Below are 22,548 nucleotides of genomic sequence, written 5' to 3' on the forward strand. Positions count from 1 at the left end.
TTGAAACAATCAAAAACACCGTAATACTCATCGGTTTAACTCCCAAGACAAGGTTCACGACTCCGTCCTTCCCTCCATTATTCCATTTCCTTTCTAGCAACCTTTAATATCTGCGTTAACATTCAAACAGTAATTAGGTTACTAATTGAAAGCATCTCTCTCATGCTCTGAGTGTTTTCAAAGGCTTCACACATCTAATCCTGATCATTTACTTTAATATTCACTGATGTGCTGCACACAAAGAGCGGGAATAAATTACCTTCTCTGTCCTCTCATGGCACAGAACAGCCCTTTTTAACAGTAATCACAGCGACGCAACGGAGCCTCATTGCAGATTCTCTGTTTGAGTTGTGGTTTGTGACCTCCGCCGAGAGATGGTGGATTTAAAAGTAAACACGGTGACTCAAACGTGTTCGTGTTCTTAACTTCTCAAACAGTGTTAAGTTATTCAAGTACAGCGTTTCTTAAGGTTCTGTAAGTAAGTAATTGTTATTTGTATAGCGCTTTTCCAGACCAGCGCTCACAAAGCGCTCAAACAATCAAAACAATATTCAAAAAAGTATATACTTTAAAGGTCAAGATAAAACTGATAACACAACAGGAGTTCCAGAAAATCAAGGAAAAGCCTGAACAAATAAAAACGTCTTAAGATGTTTCTTAAAGGAGTCAGTAGACTCCATCAAGCGCAAAGAGAGAGGAAGATTGTTCCAAAGCTTAGGAGGAACACTCTGGAAGGATTTCTCTCCTCTGGTCCTGAACCGTGAGCAAGGAACCATTCGTGGATTCTGATCCACCGACCTCAGAGCCCGAGCTGGGGTGTAAGGCTGGATCAGATCACTGATGTAAGGAGGAGCCTGACCATGAATAGCTCTGAAAGTAAGAACCAGAATTTTAAAGTTGATCCTGAAATAAACTGGAAGCCAGTGAAGCGTTTTAAGGATCGGAGAAATGTGAGTTCTTCTTCTAGAGCGGGTCGGAATTCTCGCTGCAGAGTTCTGAATCAACTGCAGGCGAGACAGCTCCTTCTTGTTAAGACATGAAAACAAACTGTTGCAATAGTCCAGGCGAGAAGACACAAACGCATGGATTACAAGCTCCAGATCATCTGTTGTGGCCTGAAGCTGTCAGACGATAATTTCCAGACATATTTGATGTAGTGACCCAAAAAACGATGTTGCCGTTAAGTCACAAAAACAGACAGGAAATGAGGGGGAAGCCGAAGAATTCAACACAATTCTCGTAGATAGGCAGCCTGACTTGGGATGGTAAACAAGATGGAGCGTGAACACAGACGGGAAGAACTTTCTGTAACAGATTTAATGAAGTGGGATTGAGGGGGAACACATGAAAGACTGGAAATAACAAGTGCTGATGGAAAAGTTGAAGAGCCCACATCTCGTTTTCTGCCATCCCTAAATGACCTCTTCATGATAGCCCTCCAGCGCACAGGACACACACACTCTTGCTATGATTAAACAACAGTTATTAAAAACAAACCACTCAGATTACACTTCTGTCTGACATTTAAAAACCAAAGAGAAGTCACTCAAGCCGAGAGAAATATGGAGCAGACAGAAGCGGGATATTTGTTCATTGACTAATTGTATTCCAGAGGCTTAGATGTGCGTCAGATTAACGAACATGTGCGGCATGAGATCAGGCAAAATGCACCGTCAACCAGAACATGAACACATGGCCACAGGGCTGTCTGGCTATAAATGATCCATCCTTCTGCTGCTTCATCAGGCCCATGCTGCTCACTTACTTACTATCCTGTACAAAACCTAGCTAAGAAATCAACAACATCCTTGTCCATCTTACAGCAACATAAATGATGCCACGAGGAAGCTCTAAGTCAATGATCATACGAGCACCAGCTTTAAGCCGACCTTTAAATCTAAAAGTTAATTTTTTTATATCACGCTAAAAGGGTTCTTGCGGATTTGTCACTTAATATTCAACCCTATCGCAGAGCGTTTGGGCGACAGTTCCCTCTGAATGAGTTTCCAATTCCACCCAGAAAAGGTCAGGGCACTTGAACACAAAGAACCTAATGTTGCCAGAAACATGAAGGGGATGAAAGACCGCCATCATTGATGAGGGCAAATCATGGTGCAACACTGCCATCTGGTGGCCAAGCAGTGGCAGCAACCAACAACGAGATACATACGTCTTGATAATTAATAACTTTTTAAGCACAACGTTAATCAAAAATAAAAATATAAATGATCATATTGATCATAATAAAGATTTGCATTTTATGAGATCATTAAAATAATGTTTGGAACACACAAAAAACATAGTTTAGTCGTTATAATAGTACACTGAATAGTTTATGGGACATTCTATGAATCCATTAAGTCTCATATCAAATTACCAAGTAATATGTTCATTCAAATACTTTCTTTTTCATTTTCAAAATATTTTCATTTGCTTTTATTTCATGGCCAAAGTAAGGGCCTCGATCATACATTAAAAAATATATATTATTTCTTGCAATATCTAGACACAATAGCATTCTTTGAAAAGCCTTTGCAATGATATAAAGAAAAAAGCAAAACATCTATAATTGTATGGCCTCAAATGTCTTCAATAAGGAATATATTTGAGATATTTTTAATTCGATTTTATTAGTTATCAAAGTGAGACAGTTGTTCTATATGCTAAAACGGAATGGTTAATCTGGGGGTCCATCATTCTGGAGGGTCGTCGGGAGCGTGGGCTCCTGCTGGATGTGGGCGGGGCCCTCCCCGGATCAAAGTTGACAACATCCGAATCTTTTGTGCCGAGCAGCAGCAGAAGAGTGGAGTCCGATCGAACAGCGGCGTCGCGTCCCTCTTCCCCCGGATCCTTTCAAAACTCCCTCCCGAACCTCTCCCTCTCTTCCCTCGCCACCCTACCCACCCCCTGATCACTCTTCCAGGGACGGTTCGGGTGAGTCTTCTCCCGGATCTGCGCGTGTTTTCTCGGCGAGTGAAGGACGGGGACACGCAGCCCCGGTGCTGCTGCTCCATAGGCCGCGGGCAGCGACTATGTGCTGGAGCTCCAGCGCCTCACACACCAGCGGGAGGAATGGAAAAAAACATACACAAACGTGCAGCGTTTCCTTCTGTAATAACGTCGTCATTACATAGTAACGAGTGAATAAACGTGATCCGGGGGATAACGGTCGGGATCGTACGGCGGGTGACTTAGCTAGTGATGCTGTCTCTGTGAAGGCCTCTGCGATGATCTGGGCTAATGTTCGACACAACACTGTGATCGGACATGTTTTTGATCGTCGAACACACACCGGGTGAACACGACGTGTCACACACCGACGTTCTGCTCCATGAAATAGACGATACTCGAGCGAAGGGGGTTATTCTGGGAGCGACACGGGCCCGTCCAATGTCACAACAAATCTTCCCAGTGTTTGAGCTCCATCTCTCCGGGAGCACATGTGACGTGTCCGTCCAGGTTTCCTCCAGTATTAACGTGTGTTCTGGGGTCTCTGTTGCAGACCACAGTCGGCGACCAAAGACGCATCTTTATCACTTGTGTTTGGATTTTGCACTGCAGACATGGACTCAAGTCTTGTGGAAGGAGGACTTAATGTCACTTTAACCATCAGACTGCTCATGCACGGGAAGGTAAGCATTTTGGTTTTGATCAAAGTCTAGGGGGTCAAGAAGGTGGTTGTGAGCCTCAGGTGGACTAGTTTGTTGTCATGGATGAGTCCAGGAAACTGGACGTGCACAGGCGTGAAAGAACTGTGGTCATGTATTTGTGTGTAAAACTGTCAAAAGTACATGACAAGGTCAAAAACTGTTGCAGAAGAACCATTACTTCAAAAGTAATCAAACATATAGGCCAAACAAAATGTATATTTACCAATTAATGTAATTATCAGACTCATACATACCTGTTACAGTTTTTGTTTATCTTCATCAAACGCATACGATTACTTTTTCTTCAGCATTGTCTTTATATGTGATCAACATGATCATAAATTCTGCGTTGATATCAGAGGCGACCATAAAATGACTTGCTGGCTAAAATGTGCAGTTTGAGTGTTTGTTTGAATAGTAAGTTTGCCGGGCAACAGGCTTGTGATCTGTTCAGGGTGTCCCCTGTCTCTCACCCTAAGTAGCTGGGAAAGGTCCCGCACAGTGAGTCGTGGGTAGAAAATAAATGAAAAAGTATTAAAAACACGGTTATTACGGAATGTCGTGTTGTCAGGCTGGAAGAATACTTTACAATGTGCGTCTATTAGCATCCTTAACTAGAAGTCTGCTGCGTGATCGAAGCTTTTCAATCTCAATTGGAGAGTTCTGCTCTGGAGCCTGGTGGGTGCATCTCTGTCTTCAACATGTATTTTTGCTCTTCTCTGTAGGAGGTTGGCAGCATCATTGGAAAGGTACGTTGTTTCTCCTGCCAGTGAGATTAAATCTAACTCATCTCCTCACCATGTGCTTTTCAATAACTATTCCCTCGTCTCTGCTCCAGAAAGGAGAGTCTGTTAAGAAGATGAGAGAGGAGGTAAGATTTTTTTTTTTATTTTGCTAAGAAACGTATATACATCAGGATGTTGAGAACTTCCTGTCCGTGCAGAGCGGTGCTCGCATCAACATCTCTGAAGGGAACTGTCCGGAGAGAATCATCACTCTAGCAGGACCCACCACATCCATTTTCAAAGCGTTCTCCATGATCATCGAGAAGCTGGAGGAGGTAGGCCCCGCCCCCTTTTTCTCTTTGCTCTCTGACGGTCTCCTGACCCCGACCCCGTCTGCTGTAGGACATCAGCACCTCCATGACAAACAGCACGGCCACCAGCAAACCGCCCGTCACCATGCGTCTCGTCGTGCCTGCCAGCCAGTGCGGCTCGCTGATCGGCAAAGGCGGCTGCAAGATCAAGGAAATCAGAGAGGTGGGTTCGCCTTTTTGTGACATCAAACTTTAACTTTAAATCTTACTCTCTTGTCTGCTCTCTGCACACAGTCCGCTGGAGCTCAGGTACAAGTAGCAGGGGACATGTTGCCCAATTCAACCGAGCGAGCCATCACTGTTGCAGGAACTCCACAGTCCATAATCGAGTGTGTGAAGCAGATCTGTGTGGTCATGCTGGAGGTGAAATAATTGAGTTATTTTTCTTAATTGTAAAAACATATTAAATGTCCTCTTTTCTGTTTGTTCAAGTCTCCACCAAAGGGGGTGACCATCCCATACAGACCGAAACCCTCAGGCTCTTCTGTCATCTTTGCAGGTGGTCAGGTAAATGGACTTCTTTGTGTCAGTTGATGGACCGCCTGTGTGTTTTTGGATACTATAGTGGCACCGTTTCTCATAAACCTGAAAGAAACATCAATATCTTGTCTTAATGGACACTCAATTCACAAATCTAAAAGTACTAACGGAAGAATGAAATAAAGAAAAAGCTGGAAAGCACATATTCCTAGAATTCTTATTCATTTTCTTGACCCAATGGCCACATCTAGTGACGCACATTTTGTAGTGATTTCACAATGTTTCACACATTTCAGTGAAAACACAACAGCCGTGTGTCAGCAAATGACTTGTAAAGCAGCTCCCCATAAAAAGCTGAAACATTCTGAGAAAAGCCTGTGTACGAACAATTAACTCTTCCTCTCATTGGAAGTATGCTTTAGATATTGTCTTTTAATTTTTTTTTATGATGAATGAATGACTGTATTTGGCCCCCCGGGGCCTTGATTTTGACACGTGTTCCATGTTATAAAATGTGATGACGTTCAATGACATCTTTGGCAAAGCACCAGACAGGCGCTTGAGTTTTGAGAGGTTTAAAAGAGTATTTTAAATACTGGCTGGGTTTAATGTTCTAAAAAAGATCTGTGTTATGGTGCTGTGTTGTTGTGGTAGTGGGTGAACAAGGACGATCGGCTGACGGGTATTGAAGTAATCGTGACACCGTCACGCCCTTTTTAAGTGATGTTCTTTCCTCGCAGGCTTACGCTGTCCAAGGGCAGCACGCCATTCCACAGCCTGATGTAAGTGAAGGGCCCTCTGTAAGTGATCCTATATATTTGCCAGTACATCCCTGGGATGCCATGCCACCTTCTTTCTCCATCCACCCCTTCTTTTATTTATTTTCTTCAATTTCGTTCTGATGATAGTGCACAGATTGACTCGATTTTGAAAACGATATTTTTAGACTCGCAGATCTCATGTCTGCTGTGATCCATTCCACACTCCCCTCTCATCACAACAGTCGATATTGAAGGGGATTAGAGCACAATTCTAATCATAAAAGCCATCCTTGTTCTCACACGACGTCTCCGTCCACACGCCTCTCTTGGCTTTCTCCACGTCTCTCCAACAGCTCACCAAACTTCACCAGCTGGCCATGCAGCAGAGCCCCTTCCCTATTGCACACGGCAACCACGGCTTCCAGGGTAAGACTTGTTTTCAAATGCAAAAAATAATCCACAAAATATCTCTGAAAGGGGAAAGTCCGCTCCTAAAGAACATCAGTAGTCTGGGTGGAGCGTTACAGGAAACAGGAAGCAGGAAGCAGTATTGCTTTAGATGAAATCCTACTTGATATTATTTCCACAGCTGGGATGGATGCCTCGGCACAAACTGGCTCTCAGGAGTTGACCATTCCAAATGATGTGAGTCACGATTGTCTTCTATGAAGCATATCTATCTTTATTTACGTTCATAAGGAAGAATATCAGTTCCATCAGAACATTGTATCATGAATATTTCACATTTCAAATATAGAAACTTTGATGTTTTTTATTTTTATTTAAAATGTCTTGTTTTGTCATTTAATTGTTTTTTTTACTAATTGGAAGGTTGAGTTTGTTTATTCTTGTTTTATAATTTAATTAAAATATTATACTATTTTCTAAATAATTTTTTTTTACACACAGTTTGATATACTAGTTCAATTCTTTTTTTATTATTCATAATTCATAGCCTTTTAAATTCATTATAAAATGTTGGCATAGAAGTGAATTTAAAAGGCTTCAAAATTGAATTGAATATGGAATTTAGAGCTTTTATTTTTGAATTATTGGAAACTCTATGTAAAAAGAAAAACAAGTGTTTATTTTTAAAATATTAAATACACATCTTTAATTTTTATTTCAAATTAATTAAATTATTCCATAGAACACATTCATTCAATCTTTCTTTATATATATATAAAATTACTGAATTCCATGTTCAAACCTTCATTGGTTTCCTCTCCAGCTCATCGGCTGCATCATCGGCCGTCAGGGGGCAAAGATCAATGAGATCCGTCAGATGTCAGGGGCTCAGATCAAGATTGCCAATCCGGTGGAAGGATCCACTGGCAGACAGGTCACCATCACTGGCTCCCACGCTAGCATCAACCTGGCAGAGTACCTGATCAATGCGCGGTAAGCAGCTGGAGGCTTTCGTTACACTTTAAAAACAACATTTGTCCGTATTTGTAAAGTAAAACCCATAACACAATGTTGATCGCAAACTGTCATTTACAAGATGATTTTTTCACTGTCATGTGGTGGTGCCAATGTTGATGGGTTTGTTCAGGCAGGAAATAACTTAAAGTAAATCCTGTGATTTAACAACAATAAAAACCTTTCTGCAGACGTTAAAATCACTTTTAACTTTACTGTCTTGATTCCATGGATAAAGAAAGATTGATTTTAAAGGTCCATGTTCAACGCGGGACTGGATCAGGAGTACAAGTTAATTCCTGGCGGGCCTTTATACATTTGGGTCGATGGAGTTGGATCATTTAATTAATTCAATTCAATAATCTGAAAAAACACCAAAGTGGCAGTTTTAATCGACAGCTGGCTGATCCAATTACATCTGTTAGTGCTCTGGACAGACCTTAGAACCATGAACGCTGTCTATTCATGTGGTAACTCGTGGCAGGTTCGTCCAATCAGCTGTATATTCTCACACATTGTATAACATCACCGTGTACTGATAAAGTTGTAAATGTACTTTGTTCTGCTTTCCTTCAGCTTACACTTTGCAGATATTATATACATAAAATCTAATATATATATATATATATAAATATATATATATATATATATTTATATATATATAAATATATATATATATATATATATATTTATATATGTATAATAGTAATTATAAAACTTTATTTGTATAGCATCTAGAAATATCTTTCCCAAAGTAAATAACCGGAAATAAAAAGAACAAACGCACAGAACAAATAATATATATACATAAACGGGAATAAATATATATATATATATATTGTGTTTCTGATCAGTTTTTAGCAAAATAGTTATTAACTGGTTAGAACTACATTTTTAGGAGATGATGCAACAAGGCAAATATCAAACTATGCTGGCGTTCCAGATTAACATGCACTCGCTCCTCACATTTTGGTACATAAAAGTATTAACATAAAATCCATTAAACAACCACTAGTTGCTGTGTTGCCAAAATGTGTTGCAAGTCGGCTACTAAAGGATTTCCAGTTTGCTTGAAGGAAACCATTTGAACGTAGTTGCCAATTATCGTTACAATAAGATACATTTTGAGTGGGAACGAGCTGCTTGGCCGAGGTCTGCACTCTATAAACACTTTCTTAGGTTCTTAAATGTGCTGCATTAAAAATGTAAAATAGTCAATCTGATGGTTTTTCTTCCCACAAGGCTGTCTTCTGAAGCTACTGGACTGGCTGCCAACTGACATGGAAGCTCATCATCAGCACTTAACGTCACCCCTTCACTAATTTTATCAATACGACCCTTAATGCAAAAATCAGCTACTTTGACTTCACCAGTCTCCCCTGTCTCTGTTAGTCACCTCAGTTGTAATAACGGCATTCTTTGAATTATTTATTGTTTGACATATTCCAATCATAGTTTTTAAGACTTTCTTCTACTGTATTTTATTGTTTTGTTGTATGATCTTGATAAAGGTAAAAAAGTTTTAGAAAAATCTGAAGACATGTTTTACTTATGTCAGATTTTTCTTAGAAAATGTTTAAAAAAATGAAGAAAAAAAAAACACCTGATAACTTAGATGGACTGTTCTTTCCCCTCCTGTTGGAAAATCTATTTATTTTTATTTAATGCACAGCTGCTTGTAAGAGTAGAATCCTTGATATTAGCCATTCAAAGCTGTACTTCCTGAGCGAGGCATTTTTGGCATGACGGGTTTTAAATGAGTCGGGGAACCTCTCTCGGCAGAAATGCCGTTTATTCCTTGTCAGACAAGCGTTTTAATCAACGCTGTCTTACATCTGATATGCCGTCATTCCTGTGTTTCCATTTCTTTTATTCTTGATCAGGTCTTTTTGTGTACTGTTGGATTCTGACGCGGGTGGGTGGGCGGTCTTTGGTCACCAGTCGAGGGTCTGAATGAGATGAAAATATTTTCTGTCCTCTAAAATTACCACAGTAATGATGCTAAAATTGAAAGGTTTGTTTTAAATAGAGAAAGTATTTTTGTTTAACTGCAGGGTTGGGGAATGCTGGGCAAAAACTACAAGACACGTTTGTCTTTACGGATATATTATGCTGAAGTATTAAATTATGATTAACAAGAAGGAGAGTTATAGAATTAGCACTAGTTTCTTGCTATCTTTTTTGCCTGGGTCTCAGATTTTATTTTTTATTCTTTGCAGGATGAAGAACTCACTTTTTGTGCACGTTTTCAAACTATTGTAGATCTTGGTGCAAATAAATTGTTGACGAAATGAAATGCAGAATTAAACAAATGATGTGAAATGCTTCAACGTGGCTTCTTCTCATTGTTGATTTATATAGTGTTGAGCTTAAACACCTAAAATTGAAGTTGCTATATTATGTAGCAAGAAAGATTTGTAACCCTGGCAAGTATTCGACATAAGTAGCTTTATTTGTAAACATAACTTTAACTCCTATTTTAGCTTTATGCTCCGCCTGTTTCTAAGAGAAGTAACTGACGATTTTCTAATCAGTTGTGCAGTCGCATTTATTTATTAGTCATGGACATAAAATAAAGATTCCTCTTACCTTTTGTTGTACATTTGTACATCGTCTCTGAAGGATGGTGAGCATGAGTCGCTTTCCACTGACGTCAGTCAGACCATAACTGAACAAAGTCGGCTTCTGTAGTTGACCAGCTGTAAGTGGCTACCATTTAAAATATCTTTATTTGCAGATCCAATGTGGGAAGAAATCGTGAATTCTTCGAGAAAAAAAAAAGGTTACAGTGGTCAGTAACAAAATATTTTTTCTCTTCTCATATTGGCATTATCAAACATTTTAAAAACACTTACTCTAGTCATATGCTATACGTCAACAGTATTTCTGGAGAAGATTAATTCTTAATTAATTTAAAGTTGCCACAATCTCCCACTTCCGGTTTGGAGCTCCATGATTCCACAGTGACTTATGACGTGACACGAGACACGGAAACCACAATTTAAAATAAAATGTGTTCGTTTTAATGTTTATGTAATATATGTACTGTATACGTTTTTTGTCTTTCACTTTTATATATATTTTTTCTTTTTACTTTCGATTTTCGTTTTCTAGAAAGTTTGTATACTTGTTTCTGCCGTTGTACTTTTTTGCTGAAATGTTAAAAAATATATATCATAATAACATTTGTTTATCTATTTAAACATCAAGGCATTTGTGGATTTAATGACAAGGTTTATCCTTCTATATTTATTTATAAGTCCATATCAAGAGTTTATAAATGTATCGGAAGCTCGGAAATGTGTTTTAGCAAGTTTGCAAATTTGTTCTACACTTCCAAACTACAGTTCTTTAGTAGTACTTCACAACAATGGTCCACAGCCACTGGTCCGAGGATCTGTATCGGTTCATGAGGCATTTGTTACCGGGTCACACAGAAAGAATAACAATTTAATATTGATTAATAATATTGTGATAATATGGTTAATACCGTCTGAAATGTGTTTTATTTTGACAAAAAGATTTTCTCTGATGTAAAATTAGCTTGTGGCTCCTAGTAAACTGGTGAAAATAAATGAAACACAAAGTCTATAGCAAATATTTTTTGTTGTTGTTTAGTTTTCTGTTTTTATCTGAAGGTCTTTGAATATAATGCCGACATAATACCGGTCCGTAGTGCATAAAATGTCGGGGACCCCTGCTTTACACTGTAGCGCATAGACTTTGAATCCCGTTATAAACAAGTACCAGACATTTTTTAAACCAATACATTATTTATTTTTGTTTCATTATATTTTGTTCTTTTAATATAACTCCTATCTTACAGGTACAATGTGCAATGCTGTATAAAAACAAAACATTTCTATTCAAACCCAGAAGTTGTTTGTCTATGTGATCCACCGAAAGAGAAGTGCTCTACTCCAGGCTACTTCTGCTAGAATCTTAAAGGGTGAAAGGTCGTCAACAGTCAAGGTTTTTATGAAGCCAACCATCACCATGACCAGCAGGATTCCTTTTAGTTCATTAGAAAAGCACCTGGACTTTGTTGATGAGAGTTTGTGACGCTTATAATAATAATAATAATAATAATAATCTCTATTTATATAGCGCCTTTCTAGACCAGGGTCACAAAGCGCTTTGACAGCCATTCACATAAGGGAAGGGGATTTATTATTTCCACTCGTGCTTTTTAAGTGAAGTCAAAGGTCCTTGGTCATCACAAACTTGATATTCTTAATAAAAACCTCACATTTGGAACTCAGTAGTTGGGTTTAGGAAAAATAAAATTTCATCTACTGAGAGTTAATTTACGATTGATGATTTTCATTCAATGTTTTTTTCTTCTTTTTATAGTGCTGACATTTATGAACATAAATAACTGGAGTTACACTCCCAGGATTAAAAAAGTGTAAACTTTCACAAAATATAAAACGCACACATTCGAACCATAAAGAATAGACATTTTTTTTTACATGCATTTGTTTACTGGGCTGCATACTGTTTTTAGTGTTACATTTTATCTTACAATTTAAAATAAAGTTTGATATTTCTTATGTGGCTCATCACATGATTATATTTACATTATTAATCATTCAGTTTCGATGCATTATCAGGATGGTCCCAGAGTGAGGAAGTGTAGTGTCTTGTGCGTGGCTTTTGCTCGACTTGATCGGTGGCTAAGGTTACCATGGTAACTATTTTCACCTAGAAAAAAAACGCTACTAAACTTAGAAGACATGAATCAGTCAGAAAGCTGCCAAACAATCCTTGATGAGAAATGCCCCTTGTGTCCCGATGGAATTCGTCAGTAGTGACGTCGGTGCGACTTCCATGGCGTGTTAAGGAGTCAGAGGTATTTTTAATCGGTGATCTACGGGGGTCCTGTGTACGGGGCTCCCTGATAGGGCAGCGATTGCGTCGGTGGTACCCAGGCTCCCGCACTCGGAGGACGACTGGGCTCTCCACTCCCTGACTGGTCGAGCTCGGCACTGTCGCAGTCCGAGTCGTCGCACAAGGCCCGGCTCTGCTGAGAAAGAGGCGAGATGTCACACACGTTTTTTTGTTTACGCCAGTGTTTCCACAGAGCTGACACTTCTGGTCCAGAACGGAGCATATTTACCTCATTTGGATTCTGCCCTGCATCCATCTGAGCTCTGGACGGCCCCTGAGCGCCATCTCTCTCCAAGAGGCCGTCCGACGACTGCGCGGGATCGGTATTGTCCGCCGGGATCTCTGACCCCTGAGACAAAAGGTCGTCGCTCCGGTCGTCCAGTCTGTCATCGGTGTTGGTGCTGACCACGTCGGGGGTGCCGCTGTGGGAGTGGTCGGTGGTGTGGCCCTCCTCGCCGTCAGACACGGACAAGTTCTCCGAGCTGAAGGTGGACACCGACTGGCACTTGGTGATGCTGGTCGGGCGACTGTGGAAAGGAAAGAGTTCTTCACATTCCTCTCACGCCTCACATGTTCGTCCACAATGTGTCAGTGAAGGAAAAAATAGTTGTGAGTGATTTTGCAAGGACATTGACTCACGCACCGTCTCCGTGGCAACTCAACCTCGCTGTCAACTTCCCCCTCCTCTTCTTCGGATGACACTCCACGTCTCTGTATCAGCAGCAAAGGAGCGTTAATTACCTCCGCCAAGGAGATGTGTTTCATTTCACAGGTTTTTTTTACATTATTCCGGAGTTTCCTCTTGTTTAAGAGAGTTTGTGGCTTCTTTGTGCGGATGCTAATAACAACTACGACAGACCTGATGGGCACAACCTTTTTTGATCCTACTATATAGTGTGTTGTTAAAAAAAACAAACATGTGAAATGTTGCCATTTGCAGAGGTGTGCGCACTCTGCTTTTGCTGACGTGGCAGTAGTGGTAGGACTGTTAAAAAAAAACAATGAATGTCCTTTTTTTTGCTTCTGCTGGCGTACTTTTTTAGTAAGTTTTATCAACATTTTTTATCTTTTAAAGGTAAAAAAAATATTTGTCCTTTTTTTCAGCAGACATGTATCGATATTTAATGTTTCTAAATGGCTGCAGTCATTACGTCCTCTGCAGAAAAAGGAAAAATAAAATCCTGCAAGATCGCAGTGATGACTGAGGACGAGAGGATACAATCGAATCTATATATATAAAGCATATTTTAAAGCTGAGGTTTGGACATATGTTGGAGTCAAGTAGTAGGATACAAATCTAGTAAACTTAGTAAAAAACCTAAAAGAACGTCTCGCTCACCTGTTTGCGTGTGATAGCCGCCCTGTAGAGAATAGCTGAGGGTGTGAGGTGTTGACCTCCGATTCCTCCCGAAGCTCCCCTCGGCAGCCTCACAGCACCAGCTCCGTCCTCCTTCTCCTCCCCACCCAGGGACCCCCTCCCTGCACCTGCGCCCCTCCCACATGGGGAATCTGGACTACTGGAGAAGGGGAACGACGCCGCATCCTCACTGGGAGTGTCGCTGCGAGGAGGAGTCTCTGTGAGGTCGTCCAGACCTGCTACCCCACCTTCTGACCCCCCTAATCCTGCACAGGCGCTGAGACTGCCCCCCCTCTCTAACCCTGTGTCCCCCTTCCTGTGACCCTCGGCCTCCAGGGTGGTGCAGATGAGGTCGGGGCTGGAGGTGGAGAGCAGCCTTGGCTGCTGCTCGGGGCCTCTCAGGGCCGCCGACGGGTCCAGCAGCTGTTTGGAGGTGTTTGTGTTTGAGGTGTTGGTCTGAGCGGTGCTGTCTCTGCCGGGGGACGACTGAGTCGCTTTGAGTCCCGCCAGGTCGCCGCTGCTGCCCTTGCCGGGCTTCCTGTGGCGGGTCTTGGTCCTCCGGGAGCGACTGGGAGAGGTGGAGCTTCTGTTGGGACACGCCGGGATCGTCACTTGCATGACAGAGGAGTCCATTTTGGGAATGATGACCTCAGACTTGAGGATGTCGGGCCTGTAACAGGGATAGCGAGTGAGACGGAGAAGATCAAACTGTGATGAATTGTTGCACCTTTTTCCAGAGGGAAGCTTCTGCGGGACATTCCTCTTCTTGATAAGTTTGTCCATGGTGTTGGAGGAGGTGCTCTGTCTGGAGCTGTGGTGCTTGAACAACCCCGGATACTTCTTATCCAACGACTGCTCTCGCCTGAAAATAAACATTTTTATAGTCTCTAGCAATTCACAATAAAAACATGATCCCTGATTTGAGGGAGTCACACCTCTGCAGCTCCTTCTCTTTGAGCTCCAGCTGCAGCATGACGGCACTCAGCTCCATGTAAAGGTTGTTGGCCCTCTCCAGCTTCCTCTCGTAGTGCTCACGGATGTCTAACGCATGCCTGAGAAGAAAAGAGGCAGATGATGTCATTGTGCATCTGCATGAGAGCACCCGAATCAGCTCCCATAGACACTCGCTCAAGGCTGTATCGTCATCCGTGTCGGACAAATTCAGTGACAATAATAGACTTTGCTCAGCTAAATCTGCCTCTGAGAAACCTGCCGTCTTTTATCGACGTGACCACACAACTCAATGATTGATTCCCAACTTCAGAAAGCACTGCCTTGTACGAGAGAAGTGAAACAGAGTCAGTCATGTGACCTACAACGCTTTTTAAACAACAACTTTATAACTTCAGTGAGCAGCTTACAACAAATGTACTTGTTTCAGTTTAAGATGCAGGATCACCCCAATAGTCACTAGAAATCCACATATAAAGTGTATTTATCGTATACAGGATAAAAGCAGGTAAACATTTACAAATAACAATAAGTAGAACAACGTCTAAGAAACAATGTGTTTATTTAATAGTTGCCATTTTTTTTAATAATTTGAATTTTGGGGTTAACAGCAAGAAATAAAACAATTGATATCCAGATGACAGGAGGCCCCTGTGGAGGACTTAAGCATGCCTAATGTGTGTCTAAGTATTCATCATTTATCCTCATAAACACAACAGAGTCAACTATTTAAATCAGTGGTGTTCAATTACATTTCCTCAACATTATATGTTGTTGTGAGGAGCCGTCAAGCAAAAATAAGTGTAAAGTGAAAAGTATAAAATTAAGTTAGTTTTTTTAATTTATTTTCATTGTTTTAAAAAAAAAAAATTATATATTTATAATATACAATTAACACATTTCTGATACATAAGTCCCTTTCTCAAATATATTTTACTATATCACTTAAATCGTTTTGAGCGGAAATAAACACAAAACTGAAAAAAGTCCCTTAATCAAAAACCCTATAGTCATATTTAGAGACTAGTATTAGTTAACTAAAATAAATATTAAACACATTCGTTTAGTTCCATATGATCTTTGAACTCATGAGGGCGACATAAATGCAGGGTTGGGGTTAAAATGAGTGAGATTATACTTGTGCTTCTCATGTTTTATAGGCATTTTATTTATTTTCCATTCACTTGTTTGGCTAGCACATGTATACTCTACTCTGGACAAGTAAAAAGCAAATAAAAAGCAGAGTTGAGAGTTTAGGTCCCAGTGACTCGACATAATTCTCAATTCTCTGAGTTGGTTTATTCATAAGTGGTGTGTGGAGGTATTTGATTCAGTACTTTCTAGTTACCAATATTGTCTTTTATGAAAGGATCAAGATGTCTACCAAGTGAACTTTAAATAAATGCTAGTAAAACATGGAAATCACAACACAAACCTGAGCTCTTCTCGACGTCTGTTGATCAGTTCCTCGTCCAGTCGATGCAGACAAGTACCCTCCGATTTAATCTTTTCAAAGTGCTGTTTCACCTCTTCTCGCCACTCAGCCTGATGAGGGCACAATGTCTGTTAACCAGCTGTGTCGAGCCAGAACCGCTCCAGAATCAATAGGCGATTACTGAGCAATGCATGCGTGGGCGCAAGAATATATGTCCAGCTATGTTCATGCATATTGAAAAATGTGATTGACGTGTGAACAGGAGGCGGAGACAAACACACCTGAGACTTAAAGTAGGTCTCCTGTGGAGTGGACAGAACATCTGCGGAGGCTATATCCAGATGAAGAAGAATCTGACGGAAAGAAGGTCTATTCCTGGGTTTACAGTTCCTGTGAGAAGAGAGAGATACAACTGACTCCATTTACAACTCACTACTGAATCAATAAAAGCCTTAAACCACAGAAAAACACGTCTGCTACTACTCTCCATTCTGCTCGTTCTTGTTGTCATCCGTGTGCAACATTCACCTACCAGCATTGTCTGAGGAGGATTTTGAAGCCGTCCGGACAGCTCTCAGGAACAGGCAACTGCAGGCTGTTGTTTCCGACCCCCCAGATGATGGCAGAAGAATCCACATCCTTGTAGGGGATCTCCCCTGTCAGCATCTCCCACAGCACCACTCCGAACGACCTGCAAAGACGAGGGAAGCAAGAGTTTCGAGGGAAGTTTTGACACTGAACGACATAAATGCAACATCGTAAGAAAATAATGTTATCTGCATAAAAGCGCTGCTGGCTGGAGGTGCCGAGATCAGCGCTTTGGATGATTGATGACCGTGTTTGAAAACATTTAATGTTATCCATTCATGCATCATTCATCTGAAAGGGAACTAATGAAAGCCTGTCTGCAACACACAGATGTGAGAAGAACATGAAAACTCGTACTTGTTTATTGCTGCTCTTTTTACGTAAGATCCCAATGTTTTCTTGCTTAATTTATTATACATTTATTGACGGAAAATGGTCCAAATCCAGTTTTCAATTTAAATTGCAGCACCACAGATTAAACTACTGTCTTAATTCAATTGAAGTGCATCTTGAAGTTATGTGAGGGTCATGTTTGACACAAAGGGATTTTTAAAAACAACTTCCAAAATCTCACCAGATGTCAACCTTCTCTGACACCGGCTCATTCCGAATGACTTCCGGAGCCATCCAGGCGACGGTCCCGGCGAAGGACATCTTGGTGCTCTTGTCGCTGACCTCCTTCGAGGTACCAAAGTCAGAGATCTTCACCAGGTCATCGTGTGTTATCAGCATGCTGCAATAGAGGAGTCACACTTGATTGACAGCTTCACTTAATAACAGCTCCTGGCCAATCACAACCAATCAGGACTGGTTATGAAGTCAAAGGAGAAATGTTTGTGAACACTCATCTGTGACCTACTTGGGGGACTTGAGGTCTCTGTGGATGATTTTGTGGAGGTGTAGGTAGTTCATTCCTCCTGCTATACCCATGGACCACTCCACCAGGAGGGAGGGGGTGATTTTGCGGCCCGCCCTCAGAACCTCATACAGTTGTCCTTGGGCGCAGTACTCCATCAGGATGCAGTAGCAGGGAGCTTGTGTGCACACACCCCTGGACAGTCACGGCCACAATACAGTCATTTAAACACGCTCGGCCGCCATCAACTTTTGGTTTGTTTTCCTACTTGAAAGTGATGATGTTGGGGTGCTTGAGCTTGCGAAGATGTTTGATCTCCGTCTCTTTGATGTCTCGCACTTTCTTCACCGCCACATCGTCGCCGTGGAACTTGCCGAGGAAGACGGCTCCCTGTGCTCCGCTGCCGACCCACTGCAGGTCTGAGATTTCCTCGAATGGAACTTCCCAGGACTCTGAACCAAAGACAGGGATGACTGTCAGTATTTGACGAGGTGTGGAATGAGGCGAAACAGTACAAGAGCAACAATACGATATATTGTGATACTGTAGGAACAAGGATATATTTGTAGTATTCTTGAGTACTTGACTCTGGTGTTGCAGAATATATAGACCACAGGACTCTTAACAAAACTGTAACTGCTTTCATTTGTTTTGAAACTAAAATACGTCCAAACATCAGCTTTAAAAAAAAGCTGCTGGAGTGTACTGTATCCTCTCATCCTCAGTCATTGCTGGGATCTTGAGGGATATTATTGTTCCTTTAGCTGCGGAGGACGTAATGACTGATGCCATCTAGCGACAGGTCTAATTGAAACACAAGAACGAACAAATATTTTAATATTTGCATGTTAATTGAAAAAAGAATAATCACATTATTTTGAGAAAAAATGTTGCAACATGAGGGTATATATATTTTTTTACACTCCTAGATGAACTATTGTCCTGCAAAAATGTTGAACAAGTGTCGTTTTTCTCCTCTTACCTTCATAGCTGTGTTTGTGTTCGGTGGAGTAGGCTTTCCCTATCATGGTCCACACTGGCTTCAGGCAGCCAAACAGTCCCTCCAAAAACCCCCCACTTCCTGATTGTAGCCGGATGTTCTCTGACTGGCTCCGGACGGCACCGGCCTCTGGACTGAGGCCCGCCTCAGCCCCGCCGCCGCACTGGCAGGCCTCATGTTCGTGTAGTTTCAAAACACTGTTGTCGAAGTGGCCCGAGGGTCCGTCGCTGGGCGTGGGGCTGCTGCCGCCCGGCGCCCCCTGACCACCGGTGTCGATGGACAGGACATTTCGGAGGACACACTGTGTCGGGGTCAGGTCCGTCTCTGGCGTGCAGGCAGGGGTGTCCGCATCGAGTCGGCGATAAGGGGGTTCTGATATGGGGGTGCTGAAGCCTGACAGGGAGGGGGAAGGGGCACGGGGCTCATGGATACAGGTACCACTCATCAGGGGTTCCCCCACCACAGAAGGTCAGGGTGGATGGACGATAGAGAAGGAGAACTCAACCTGAAAGTTAGAACAATATTTGAATTATTAAACAATCTATTGAAGAGTAATACAAATTTCTCATTTGACTGCAACAAGAAGGTTCTAGTTACCCATGGTTGCTCTCCTTATGTGGGTGATTGACCCTCAACTGTAACTTCTAATGCAGATTCTCATTGGAGAATCATTTCATCATTCCCTTCATTTATCTTTATCTTTATCTGTATCGGCATATTTAGCAATTCTTTAAAAAAATAATTTAAATCTAATCCGTCTTTTCCTGGATTAACCTCTGCTCCATCAAACATGCATTTAAAATCCTGCAGGAAGACAATTCCGACAAATCTTCTGATGAAGTTGTAAACCAACTGAATAGAATTTGTCCTGGGTCCTCCTCCAAATTGGAGAATTGTTGACTTGGTGCATAGTGACACCACAAAAAAACATGTAGTTTTTACAACACTAGCAATAGAAGTTTCTGATGTCATTCTAAGACGAAGATGCCGAATGACCGTCTTACCCTATGTTTTAGCAAGACCAGTCATATTGTTCTTTGGACCACTATCAAAATTGTGTGACCATTGCTGAGGGCAGATCAAAAAAAAAAGATAAGGATCAATAACTTCAGGTGTTCTTTTTCTTCATTTGATGTACCATCTGATCTGCTTTCAATAGTCTGGTTAATGTTGGAAACTATATAATACCTTCGCCCAGGCACGTGGATTTGTCATTCACTTGTATGGCCTCTAACTGCTGCTGCTCTAATGTAAGTAAGTAAGTAAGTAATTTGTATTTATATAGCGCTTTTGCAGACCATGGTCACAAAGCGCTTAAACAATAAAAACAAAATATTCAATAAAGTATATACTTCAAAGGTCAAGATAAAACTGATAACACAACAGGAGTTCCAGAAAATCAAGGAAAAGCCTGAACAAATAAAAACGTCTTAAGATGTTTCTTGAAGGAGTCAGTAGACTCCATGAAGCGCAAATGTTCAGTTATGAAGCAGAATAAAGGCTTAACATTGACTTTTTAAACTAGGGATCACTAGAATAAACCAAATGACAGCTATTAAGTTGGAAGGTACAATCCTTGAAACGAGATCCTTGGCAGAGGCATGCACATGTGTTAGTTCTTTTTTACTGAGTAAACATGATTCAAGATAAAATCATATCATTGACTAATAATATCATTGAATGATGAACCTTCATCTGTGCACCAAATCTGCGGAAGGCTGGTTAGTGGAGCTTCAGTGGGGGGTCTTGATGAATGAAGGACTACAGATGTGTGTTTTCAACATCCCTGTCTGACAGCAGATCAGAGTGTATACTCTCTCGTGTTTTACAGCGAGCACCAGAGGGATCGTTGAATTGCATAATCACCTATGTGTGGATGGTACGTAGGTGCATTTTTTTCAAGACGCTGCGTGTGCGTGATAAGCAGAGAGACGGTGCACATGTGCGTGATTCACTAACCCACACCAGCTCCGCACCACTGCACAAGATCCCCAGCGAGGGAGCGAGAAGGAAGCATGGAATAATCTCTAGTACACAACAGAGGGGGGTGAACACACGAGGATCAATCTTTAAATAACCGAGGCTGTGGTGATGACACACATCCGAGCGTGCGTGAGAGTTGCGAGCCCCACTATGTTCCTGCCGCAGAGTCTCATCCGCGGACACTGAACTGCTCAGATATGATTCTCCAGCTTCCATCGACGATGGTTCTCGCGGCAGGATTGGTGCAGTGTGTGAGCGGCACCGAGGCTCGGCGTCACATCCACCGTCGCCTCGCTCCACGTCCACCACATTCGCCCAGAATCCAAGAGTGACATTCCCTTACCTTTCTGCTGGATGGCTCGTTGTCAAGTGACGGGGTGGGCTCGGTTCTGGTTGTCTGAGGAAAACGAGCGGGTCGCTTCTTGTCTTCCTGCTTTTTGCCCTGGTTTTCCACGAGATCCACGCGACTGGGATGGATCCCGGCGGGAAAGATAGTGTTATCAATAAGCGGGGACCCATGCAACGTGAGGCGCGCTGGGTTCTGGGGGGAGGGAGCTGTCTCCTTCCCAGTGCTGAATTGACGTCACGGGGATGGAGCTGCACCGGCAGGGGGCGTTGCAGAAGCCGTGCAAGCAGAAGAAAACTAGGCTGCCAGCTTTATATAAACAAAACCTATCCCATGGTACGACAATGTTGTTATTTACTTTCTACTGGGAGAAGCTTGGATCATACCTGGCCATTCATGTCATCCACTGCCGAGGTGTCCTTGAGCAACACTCCCTAGAGGCGTGCTGGCGTGTGTGCAGCTGGCCAGAGCAAAGAGATGTGTTTCTCCAGCAGCAGTTGGAAACTGTGCATGGTTATATAAAGTCGCAACAATAGAAGCGTACACTTTCATTCATTTATTCGCAGCTTCTCGTTCAGCCGCTCTTCACATTCTCCTTCGACTTCTCTTGAATAATCCTAATTTTTGTTTTTAAGTTAAATCAGGGTTTACTTTCCACAGTTTGTTTATTGCCAGTGAGCTAATTATTGTATTTAAAGCTCTAAAAATACACAGTTCAATACAGAAAAACATGCATTCTATCCAACAACCAATCTATTTTAATTTATAAACCTTTTATACATGAGATTCTGATGAAGTAGTAACACAGTAAAGTTCATATAGTTAATTTAGTTGTATTTAAATAGGATGTTTACTCATTCAATAAAGAATGAAACACACAAAATACAAATTTCAACTATATCTTGACCTTTAAAGTATATATTTTATTGAGTATTGTTTTGATTGTTTAAGCGCCCTGTGACCCTGGTCTGGAAAAGCGCTATATAAATACAAATTACTTACTTACCTACTTATATTTAAATTCAATTTAATATTTAATTCAAGTCTTATTAAATCATCATGTTTTTCTTTATGTCATTTATCTTATCTGTCTCTAAGTTAAATATCCCAAACATGGACACATTTAATTGTATAAAGTTTTCAGAACATTTTGATATTGACACAATAACTGGTAGTGTTCCAAATTACCACATAGATCCCAGAACATTCTGTGCTGTTCTTGCTCTTGCGTGCAGTGTGCTGCACAAGTGGCTTCTTTGTCAATGACTCGCCGCTTACAACAATATTTGAGAATTATATTATCAACGGTAATGAATAGGAAAAAAATATAATAAATAATAAAATCACAAATGAGTGGAAATCAGCAGCTTTATTAAACAACTTCATCAGATAATTAAATATTTATTTGCTTTTTTCGGGTAAGATAAATAAAGGGTAAACTTCTATCAGTCGCCAAAGTAGCATGATGTCAATATGTTAAAAACAATCATTACAAGAGAAAATGGAAAGAAAAAACATATAAAGAAAATAAATCGTTCATTTGTTTTTTATTTTGCAGAAAATACAGCCACACAATCTTTAGGATGAGTTTGGATCATGATGACAAACACTGCTGAAGATTAAACGTTTCTCTTAAAAGATCAATGGGGCAATGGTTAACGATAACACCATGTGACATTCAGAAATGAACAACTATAAATAATGTTGTGACGCATTAATCCGAGAGTTCTTCA

The 22,548-nt window shown here is 41.2% G+C and overlaps 2 protein-coding genes across 4 annotated transcripts; one reads left to right on the top strand and one right to left on the bottom strand.

Moving 5' to 3' along the window:
• The first annotated feature begins 2,763 nt into the window (after positions 1 to 2,763).
• pcbp2 (poly(rC) binding protein 2) lies at positions 2,764 to 9,486 on the top strand. 3 transcript variants are annotated; one of them, XM_087782169.1, is made up of 13 exons: positions 2,766 to 2,934; positions 3,503 to 3,632; positions 4,376 to 4,399; positions 4,489 to 4,521; positions 4,594 to 4,710; positions 4,778 to 4,909; positions 4,981 to 5,109; positions 5,179 to 5,253; positions 5,967 to 6,026; positions 6,341 to 6,413; positions 6,577 to 6,632; positions 7,219 to 7,388; positions 8,652 to 9,486. In XM_087782169.1, exons 2-13 carry the CDS (start codon positions 3,564 to 3,566, stop codon positions 8,686 to 8,688), a joined length of 975 nt encoding a protein of 324 aa, XP_087638295.1. In that variant the 5' UTR covers positions 2,766 to 2,934; positions 3,503 to 3,563; the 3' UTR covers positions 8,689 to 9,486. The 3 variants fall into 3 exon arrangements, with proteins under 3 accessions (XP_087638297.1, XP_087638295.1, XP_087638296.1); XM_087782170.1 differs by having other exon boundaries at positions 2,767 to 2,934; positions 5,967 to 6,008; XM_087782171.1 differs by lacking the exon at positions 8,652 to 9,486 and having other exon boundaries at positions 2,764 to 2,934; positions 5,967 to 6,008; positions 7,219 to 7,392.
• Positions 9,487 to 11,162: 1,676 nt separating this feature from the next.
• On the bottom strand, positions 11,163 to 21,090 carry map3k12 (mitogen-activated protein kinase kinase kinase 12). Its single transcript, XM_087782157.1, has 14 exons — positions 20,813 to 21,090; positions 18,469 to 18,991; positions 17,755 to 17,938; positions 17,490 to 17,681; positions 17,205 to 17,363; positions 16,575 to 16,733; positions 16,324 to 16,432; positions 16,043 to 16,152; positions 14,592 to 14,708; positions 14,384 to 14,518; positions 13,639 to 14,326; positions 12,943 to 13,010; positions 12,529 to 12,826; positions 11,163 to 12,435 (listed from the first exon to the last, which is right to left on the bottom strand). Exons 2-14 carry the CDS (start codon positions 18,929 to 18,931, stop codon positions 12,280 to 12,282), a joined length of 2,838 nt encoding a protein of 945 aa, XP_087638283.1. The 5' UTR covers positions 18,932 to 18,991; positions 20,813 to 21,090; the 3' UTR covers positions 11,163 to 12,279.
• Between the last annotated feature and the right edge of the window lie 1,458 nt (positions 21,091 to 22,548).

Source organism: Callionymus lyra, chromosome 19, assembly GCF_982586985.1.
Source record: "Callionymus lyra chromosome 19, fCalLyr1.hap1.1, whole genome shotgun sequence".
NCBI lineage: Eukaryota > Metazoa > Chordata > Actinopteri > Syngnathiformes > Callionymidae > Callionymus > Callionymus lyra.